Source organism: Limulus polyphemus, unplaced genomic scaffold (assembly GCF_000517525.1).
Source record: "Limulus polyphemus unplaced genomic scaffold, Limulus_polyphemus-2.1.2 Scaffold524, whole genome shotgun sequence".
Taxonomy (NCBI): domain Eukaryota; kingdom Metazoa; phylum Arthropoda; class Merostomata; order Xiphosura; family Limulidae; genus Limulus; species Limulus polyphemus.
The window spans coordinates 439,072-449,365 of NW_013666134.1; the positions used below are offsets into that span (position 1 = coordinate 439,072).

General features: G+C 34.1%; 1 protein-coding gene across 1 annotated transcript in view; it reads left to right on the forward strand.

Annotated features, from left to right (window-relative positions):
- The first annotated feature begins 235 nt into the window (after positions 1 to 235).
- The window catches only part of LOC106458862 (zinc finger CCHC domain-containing protein 24-like), a 20,825-nt gene continuing 10,766 nt past the window's right edge, over positions 236 to 10,294 (forward strand). Inside the window, exons 1-2 of the mRNA XM_013918419.2 lie at positions 236 to 453; positions 9,724 to 9,951. Of these exons, the coding sequence (XP_013773873.1) occupies positions 346 to 453; positions 9,724 to 9,951 (336 nt within the window). The 5' untranslated portion in view covers positions 236 to 345. The remainder of the gene's footprint in view (positions 454 to 9,723; positions 9,952 to 10,294) is intronic.

Genomic DNA, 10,294 nt, shown 5'->3' on the forward strand with positions numbered 1-10,294 from the left:
GTGTCCCCTATCACACCAGCCTTCAAGATTTCCAGTTGGGACGTCATTACATGGGATTTGTGAAACTTAACTCCCAGAGAAAAGTGAATGTAGGGGTTTCGTCTGTCGCCTGTGCAGATGTTAAATTTGGCACTGCAATGCAAAGCATTCACAAAGTTTGTCATTGGTTGTTGCCTGAAGATATCGAAATAGCGATTGGATAAGCAGACAGAGAAGAATACCAGCAACACATGTAGTGGCAGTAGCTCGTTTCAGTGTCCTAACGGCGCTCTGTCGATGTCTGTGTTTTTGTGGTCTTGTGTTAGTCCGAATATTCTGAAGTGTGTGTAGTAGTGTCCGAACAAAATGGCTTCTCTTGCTTCTATTGATACCGGTGCCTCAGTGTATCAGCCAGCACAGCTGCTAAACTGGGTATACCTGACCCTTGCGGATCAATCCAGCTCTAACGACCAGGTGGGTTGCTGAAGTTTATTACTACTGTGACTATAACATAAAATCAAGTTAGTTTGGTCTTTATCAAGAAAACCATAATAGGATACAGTATCTATATATTTATATATATAATAAGTACAAATGAATTATTTATTGGCCTTATGATCAAATTCTGTAAAGAGAGAATTTTATCCATTTGAATTAAAAATCGGTTTTATTTAAAACTTTCACTTTTTCAAAAAATATAACACAGCATCACCTTATAAAACGATGTTATTTGAAGTTAAGCACAAAGCTACACTATGGGCTATCTGTGCTCTGCCCACCACAGGTATCCAAACCCGGTTTCTAGCGTTGTAAGTCCGCAGACATACTTCTGTGCAACTGGGAGCTTATAAGATGAACCAGCGACTGTATATTCATTTATAAATTGGTGAAAGAAGAAGTGATTTACGTTTAGTATTAATCTACAAGTCCACCTAATACTTTAGCCTTGTAAAATTTGTGAAGTTTACATGGCTGAAATGTTATTTCTACATAAAGAAGGTGATATCCGTTATATAACTTTTTAATATTTTTATTTTCCAACAATATTAATTTCTTCTATAGAACAAGTATATTTCTTTTCAGACGTTGTACAAAGCATTGATGTTTGCTTTGAGACAAGCTTTTCCATAGATGTCCAAGACAAATGAATAATCCCAGAAATAAAATAAAAAACACTTTTTTTCGACTACCTAAAGTATCACAGAATTATTATGTTTTATTGAATAAGATTTGTTGCAAATAGGAATTGTTTCAACAATAAACTATTAATATTATTAAACAACACTATAAGAGAACCAACGTTTTGAAAGTAAGGTAGTAAGACCAAAATAATTCGCTAATTCTTACAACCAATAGATAAAAATACACACTTTTCATCAATCATGTATTACTTTTGTCTAAGCGCTAATAATCTTTGCCATGACTGAATAATTAAGAGAAATAGTTTGTTTGTTTGTTTTGAATTTCGCGCAAAGCTACACGAGGGCTATCTGCGCTAGCCGTCCCTAATTTAGTAGTGTAAGACTAGAGAGAAGGCAGCTAGTCATCACCACCCACCGCCAACTCTTGGGCTACTCTTTTACCAACGAATAGTGTGATTGACCGTCACATTATAACGCCCCCACGGCTGAAAGGGCGAGCATGTTTGGTGTGACGGGGATTCGAACCCGCGACCCTCAGATTGCGAGTCGAGTGCCTTAAACCACCTGGCCCTGCCGGGCTCAAGAGAAATAGTAAATTTAGTACACTATCACAAATAATTTCACTTTTTACAAATTCATATGACGAGTAATTAAATTGACTCTAGCGATTTTCTTTTAATTTAAAACTAATTGGGATATACCTTGGCTTAGGTGGTTTACAAATATAATAATATTGAATAAACTAGGCCTAGATATTTGTTCAATTTCCCTTTCGTTATTCTTGAAGGCGGATACAAATCAAATATAGCTTCTGCAAATTCCAACTCAACAGAGATATTTCACAGTATTCTGGATTATTTTTCAGGTTATTACTGAAAGTGTAAAGCTAATATCTGAGCACACACACACACATAAACAAAACTGTACATTTATTCACTATTATATATATATATATATATATTGTAAAGGGTGAGGTCGATAACGGAGAAGTGTAACAAAAACTAAAGAAAGTTATTTAGACCTAGCTTTGCTTAATACAAATCAAAATTAGGTTTAATTTCAATAACTTACTGGCATGGTCAGGTGGATAAGACGCTTGACTCGCAATCTGATGGTCGCGGGTTCGAATCCCTGTCCCACCAAATAGGCTTGCCCTTTCAGCCGTAGGAGCGTTATAATATGACGGCCAATCCCACTATTCGTTGGTAAAAGAGTTAGCGGTGGGTGGTGATGACTAGCTGCCTTCCCTCTAGTCTTACACTGCAAAATTAGGGACGCTAGCGCACATAGCTCTCGTGTATCTTTGCGCGAAAATTAAAAAACAAAAAATAAACAAACTTACTTAACTACAATTTAATTACATGAGGTATATTTTAGTGATTTGGATTTAATTCTATTGAAAAAATGGAAATCGAAAGTTTAAGTTAGAATATTACAAAACAGAGTGTGACATAAGCACTAGTAGTTAAAGACAACTAAATGATATTTTAAAGACATAATTATATAACTTCAGTTTGCCCCTGAAGAAGAAAGGTCCACCTTTCAAAAGCGTTCGGGCTATAGGGTTTTTATTCATTTCTATCAAGACTTCTTGAACCTATGGGTTTTTCTAACTTCGTGAATAACTTCAGTTGAAGTTATTTGAAACAAATTGTCTCAAAATTAATCAAAACATTATAGATGAAACAAATAAAAATTAATATACCGTAAATGAAAGCTATAATTCTAAAATTAATACCTTTCAAAATAATATTTTCCTTTGTTATAATATTGGCACTTGCGAAATATTTGGCAATTACTTGAAGAGACATCATTATAACATCCAATAGTTCCTTTGGTGAGCGTGATAAGATAATATAAATCAATCTTGGCATAATAATATTTACTTGAAGAGCTAATCAATTAAACATTTAGTTTTTAATTTCAGACATTTAGATTTTTTTAAGAGCGTCAGTCCTCGATCTGAAAAATTATCTACCGGTTCCGCCGTCTAAGAAACGAACTGCATCAAGGACTTTGGACGCATGCGTCGAAAGGCCTTGGAACTGAATATATTATAGTAAATATATAACTATATATAACTTTATATTAATTTAGTGGTCTGGTAACTTATTATTATACGTCATGTATGAAATAGTTGTTTTTCTAAAAAAACCATTGAGTTCTCTTGTAAAAGGATGAACATTATTAAAGGCCCAAAATGGCTGGCATGTATTAGATTTCGTTGAAAATATTTGCAAACATAGTGACAGATATGGTCGGTTGCATCGAGCTGATGTTATTGTGAGATGCTGGAAGGATCAGGGATGTGTCCTGTTGAAGGTGGAATTCTATAAGTACCGCAAAGTTCCCCAGTAGGTCAGCAGGAACTTTACGAATTTGAAACGTTAAAATATTTAGTGGACAGAGCGCAGGTAGTCTATTATGTAGATTTGTGTTTAAAAACAAAACAAAACCAGAAACAAACAGATATCACAAAATTGTGTACTAGATTCTAATGCCTCTCTTCTTTAATTAGTAACACTGACAATATCAGCCACATACATATTAGGTGACTAACTGATGCTGAATCACTGGAGATCCACGTGCAATGGAAAGTTGAAGTTCTTGAGACATGTGTACTAGTAGCTCATTTGTCTAATCTTTTTTCATTATCATGATATAATAGAGAAAATAAAAAGGACATTTAAATCTATTTCATTTGTTTATTTTTCCACCACTAGATTTTGCAAAAAATCCAACTGAATGCTTGCAAGGGAAGCATATTGTGCACTTATTAACGTAAGATAAAGAACAAAGATTAAAATTTTAAACGTTATTTTGTTTAATCTTACAAATTTTACTGTACTTATGTTGTCTTGGATGTGGACTATAATTTAACGTGACAGTTTATTTTGTTTGTTTATTCTTAATCACAAAGCTACAGAATGGGCTATCTGTGCTTTGCCCACCGCGGGTATTGTAACCCGATCTTTAGTGTTATAAATCCTCAGACTTACCTCTAAGCCACCAGGGAAGGATGACTTTAAATGTCAAGCATTGACTAACCTTTAAAATGTTTTGACTGAAAAAATGCAAGTAAAAATAATTTAACTTAGAAGTAGTATAGTATGAGAACTTCTGTCAAAAGTTCCTTTTAGTAGTACAATGATTATTTGTTTTGGATTATGGATGTTGCCTACAGGTTTACATTGTTCATTTACTGGTAGTGATGCATTGAATCATTTCAATAAACCTTATTTCGTATCTAATGGGTTGTTTGAAAGTCATTCAGTTATAATTGAATGTTTTGGTGCGTGTATCAACATTAGATGTAGTCTGTCTCGTGGATAGCAAATGGGAAACAGTTTAACAGTAGAACAAGTATAACCTTTTCTGGTCTTCACTTCCCGCATGGTTTCAGCTGACTGCTTTTAATAAGTAGTTCCGTTAAATCTCTAGAAATGTCTTAGACGGTTTTGGTAATCCGTCGAAGACTGATGTTGGCGGTTTATCTCCTCCTGCTGGATGTTCCATGAACCACAAACTTGGCTTTGGTGTCCTGATGTTCCATCCAGGTTGCCTGTAATTATGGAACAAATGACATAAGCTATTTATTTTTCTTCTACGTCTTCAATTTGATATTATTCATGAAATACAGATGAGCTACATTCTTTCTCTTTTTTGAGTTGTCTTTCTCTCACAAGGGACATGCCGTTCTATTTCTTTCTCTCTCTTTCCATATCTGAGAAAAATAAACAATAGATATCAGTTTAAAGTCTTCAAAAAATTAACTAATATGCGATACAGATAAACAGAAAAATGAATGATAGGCGTTCTGTTTATAAAATGGAAAATATAGTCACAGTGCAAAAAAAAATAAAAAATACCCATTTGAAAATTTGTTATATGGATTATCTTGATGTATAAATTAGTCCAAAAGCCAAATAAAGGACTGTGTCTACTGGCGTAGTTAATATGTGGAAATACAGAGTCTGAAGCAGTGAAATAAGTTTCGCACGATTCAATTGTAAAATTATTCACACAAATGCAGAAAAAGGCAGAATTTAGAAAAAGAGGAAACGAAACGGTTTAAAATGAATAAAGCCATTCTAAATTTCAGGACGCAGAAACAAAGCTCATTTCTAACATATGTGACGCATTTTAAGATAAATGAATTGCACTGTTTCAACATAAAATCACTAGATGTTCATAAAATTGAGAAAAAAGTTATAAATTGAAATTTATTTTTCAACTTAAAATCGTAAACCAAATGTACTCTAATTCCACCTGCACAGAGGAACAATATGTGATTTTGGCTTTGAATATTAAACCCTTTGCTGACAATACAACATACTTATCATAGAAAGAGAAACCAAACATGGAATATCTTTTATTGGTTTTGGCAATTACTAAGCCTGTAGTCAAGTGATATATATATATATTTGGTTCATTATGAATGGTTTGCGATTTATTAGAACTTTGGATAATATTAGTTTACGTTTTGGTTTCTGAATTTGTGCGTATAGCTGACATCATGCATGTACGCTTTAACAACAGACGCACGCTGATTGGCCTGAGGGACAAGTTTTACAAGAGCATTTATTTATATATAGATACCCAAAAGAATATTAAAACGTACGAATCTGATATTATTTTTAAAATTTCGAACAAGTCCTCTTTTTAGCGTACGACTTTGTAATTCTTGAAAGTAAACGATACTTGGCATATTTCTTTTAAGTGGTGATACATTGCTTTGAGATATTGAGTATTTAGGTGGATTTATATTGTCAGAATCCGGGTTTCGATTCCCGTGGTGGGCACAGCACAGATATCCCATTGTGTAGCTTTGTGCTTAAATTCAAACAAAACAAACAAACAGTTATATTGTCATATATTATATGTATGCTATCTTTATATTGTAGAAATAATAGTTTAACTATACACATAATTTTACCAGAAATCTGCGCTTAGATTTAAGAAACTTTTGCATATGTGAAAAACGCTTTTTTTAGTCGCAGCTTCGCCCAATATTTAAAAAGAAGAAAAAGTTGTCTAAAGTTTAGAGGCTTCGGTTTATTTTGCACAGTTTACGTTTACAGAAAAAACAGAAAAAAACGATTACTGGTTGGACGTTATAATATAGCAATTGGAAAAAGTGTTTATTTTCACCACATCTTGTATCTACGTTCTGTTACATTCAATATAATTAAACTTCAGTGTAATCTTCTTATTTTATCATTCAGTAATTTTTATTTCTTCGCCGGAGTGCGGTGCAGCCGGTCGTATAAATGAGTCAGTTCCTATCAGCCTACTAAACAAATTAATCAGGGCACTAAGGTTTGCTTGTTATTTCGGTAATGCTTCATTATGGATGGACAAAGTTATATACAAAGTACTGACGGAGCCTTGAACTTGGTGCTCGATCATCACTGAACCAGTTCTGAGCAAGTTTTAATATAAAAACCGTTCTGCTAGAAAAAGCTGACGTGTGTGAAATGGTTTTATGGAACTTGCGGTTGTTTTCAAATCTGGATAAATCATATTTTACTTTGAATCCTCTAAACACTCACATTCAAACGTAACGTTTCTGTCTTTAGAATTTTAAAAAAAGGTTTTTAATTGTTTTTTGTTATTAAGCACAAAGCTACACAAAGGGCTATCTGTGCTATGCCCACCACGGGTATCGAAATCCGGTTTCTAGCAGTATAAGTCCGCAGACATACCACTGGAGGGGGTGGAATATTTAATTCCGCAAAATGCCTACCAGTAGCTCAGCAGTAAATCTGTAGACTTACGACGCTAAAATTCGGGTTTCAATACCTATGGTAGGCAGAGCAAATATAATCTATCATGTAATTTATGGTTAATAACAACCAAACCAAAATTTCACAGAACAGAATTGAATTTATAAAAGCTTTTTTTAAATAATTAGTTTAAAGTGAGACCTTAAAAACACAACTTTTAGAAAGCAGCTAGTTATATTATACGCCCGGAATGACGCAACTTCATATACAAAAGTCTTCCAGTGGATCAGCAGTAAGATTATAAACTCACAACGCTCAAATCCGGGGCTAGATTCCCCGTGGTGGACCGAGCACAGCTAGGTTATTGTGCAGTTTTGGGCTAAAACAGAACATACACACACAAATTGTTGGCAACTTTTTATTTTTACTGGTACTATATTTAGTGTTCTTCCTACTCGATAGATCTAGAAACAACTGGAAAAAAGTATATATATATATATTTTTCACCACATCTATGTATCTACTTAATAGTATATTTATTATTGTGTCCACTTTTGCCGCTTTCGAATAGCTCACTATTGTTCTTCGGGAGCATCAAAAGAGAATAGCCATGAAATAGACTCAACCAAACAAAACAAAAATCCCCCAAAATCTTGTATTCAGCAGTGAAGATCTCATGCGTCTGGCAACTATTTCAATAAACAAGCATTTCTTGATAAAGTTGCAATAAATATTTGTTGAATTTGCGAGCAAATTAATGAAGAGTGAACATCGACGCTGGAGACGCCACCATATGCCACAGAAGTAAAATTCGTAACATAATTCGTCATTTCTGATGACCCGTTACTGCTAGAGTTCTTTCATATCAACTGGAAAGAACTTGACAAGACCGGTTGAGTTCCATGGCATGGTTAAACAACATGGCGATAATACGAGCCAAAAAATTATCTTAGAGATGTTTAAATGACTAGAGAAATAAAAGTAAGCATTAAATGTTTCACTTCATCTTTCTTGTTTCAGCGAAAAATCAAACACTCATTCGCAGCTAGATTATATCAAACTTACGCCCGCATGTAATAAAAAAAGAAAGAAAACCAGATACATAAATAATCTAATTTTTATCTAAACTATGATAAGCAAATTGTAAATTTAAAAAAAATTTAAGCGTGTTTATTTACATCCTTTATTTTGCTTTATTAGACGAAACGTCTACAAAATGAATTGATTACAATGGTTAGTGTTAGTTTAATAGGAATAAATCCCATCCCCGGCAAAACAAAGTAAAAAAAAAAAAACTGTTGCTCTAAGAACGTCCCCCCAAATCAAGATCTATGACGTCTTTGGCGAAATCTTTATGTTGCATGTTTTTATGGGAATACAGTGTTGGGCATCAACACTTTAGAATCATCAGACAAGAGAAGAGTGGTTCAGATGTATAAATTCTTAAGCCTCATTTTCATTCGTACAGCTCGCCTGGGAAAGGTCGAGATTAGACACCGGAGACTACATGGATAAGTCCCACGGGTAGATGCTCTAATAAATAAAGATTATGATAGCAGAATACTACGTAAGCAAACAGTGATGTTCAAGAAGGAACGAGGAGCTTACAATCTTAGGAGTGAATAAGCCGAATTCTACTTGTTCATTGCTCCATTAGATTAGTAGTAACCAGATTATCACAAATGACTAATTATTGCTTATTTTCAGCTTTATTAACTATGATGAAATTATCTGCTTTGTTACAGTCATTGTATTCTATCAGGATGTCTGAGGGATATTCGATTCATTTATAGGTATTCTGCTATAAAAGTAGACAACCATCTATTGGTGGATCTCACATATTCCTTTGAGCAGCGAGCACATGTTCATGGAAGTAACAAGACAGATTTCCCAGTTTGCAAGCTGGTTTGTACACAAATACAGCTCGTTGTTTTTAGGAAACTTGTTGTAATAACACTACCTTATATGCTAGGACAACAGTCTTAATATGCCAAGAAGAAATTAATTTCTTATCCAAGAAAAACGTATTCCAGACTTCAAGTCAGTTATGTTTTTATACCAGTTCTTAGAAGAAAAGAAACTGTTTTAAGGATGTGACTCCCTCGACCAAATGGTCATTAGTAGTTCATAAATTCCACATGTCATTGCTACACGAAGTCCACATCCAAATGATTAATCTCCTGCTGGGTCAGCGATAAGCGTATATACAACACTAAAATCAGGAGTTCCACTATGCGGTAGACAGAGCGAAAACAACCCAATGGGTAGTTTTTTTTTTTTATTAAACTAAATTTATCCTATTATCCTGGTGCTGTAAAAACTTGCTTCTGGCATGTTCAATGGTTACTCTTTTATCTTGTAGCTGTAAAAACTTGCTTCTGGTGTATTCAATGGTTACTTTATTATCCTGTAGCTATAAAATCTTGCTTCTAACGCATTTTATAATGATTAATGTGAATAACGATCACCAGTACAGTTGAAACCAAATGTGTTTTTTTTTCTTTTTGTTTTGATATGAATAAAAGTTTCTTGTTATCATAAAATGTAGGATTGTGAATAGAATTATCACGGTAATAACATAGAAGTAATTCTTTAAACATATATCAACTTACCATAAATGCTTTAAAACACAGTGAGTCAAATATATTTTCTGAAATTGGACACCTATTTCTTTCTGGCATTATTTAGTGATTGTATGATTGTACCCTTTATTTAATTTATATTTGTATATAGATGCAAATTCATCTGAGTTTTAGAATTTTTCTTGACGTAATGATGTAGTCATTCGTGTAAGCAAATCATACGAACTAGTTACTTCAAACACTTATTGCGAATATACTTACCTGTCGTAAACTTTTAACATCTTCGTATTTCAGAGTAAACTCCACTTGCCCTCCCTCACAACGAAGTATCTGCAGTCCAAGAACAACTACATTGGTTACACTAATAACAGAAGTCTTAGCCCAGCCTCGTTAGTGGACCTCACCGACCATTTCTCTGATCTGACTCTTGAATTCGATAGAAAAGTTACCAAGAAACCTCCGCCTAACTACTTGTGCCATTTATGCTTCAAGAAAGGTCACTATATCAAAGACTGCCCACAGGTAAGACAAATGTCATTAAGAGTTCATATAGCTAACATAAGATTATATTTGTTTGTTTGTTTTTAGAGCAAAGCCAGTTAGAATATTCCTGTGGATGGGTTGTATTTACTGTCAGTCAGTCGTTTCGAATTTTCCTGTGGGTAGGTTGTATTTACTGTCAGTCAGTCGTTTCGAGTTTTCGCGTGGATGGGTTGTATTTACTACAACTCAATCGTTTCGAGTTTTCCTGTGGATAGGTTGTATTTACTGTCAGTCAGTCGTTTCGAGTTTTCCTGTGGATAGGTTGTATTTACTGTCAGTCAGTCGTTTCGAGTTTTCCTGTGGATAGGTTGTATTTACTGTC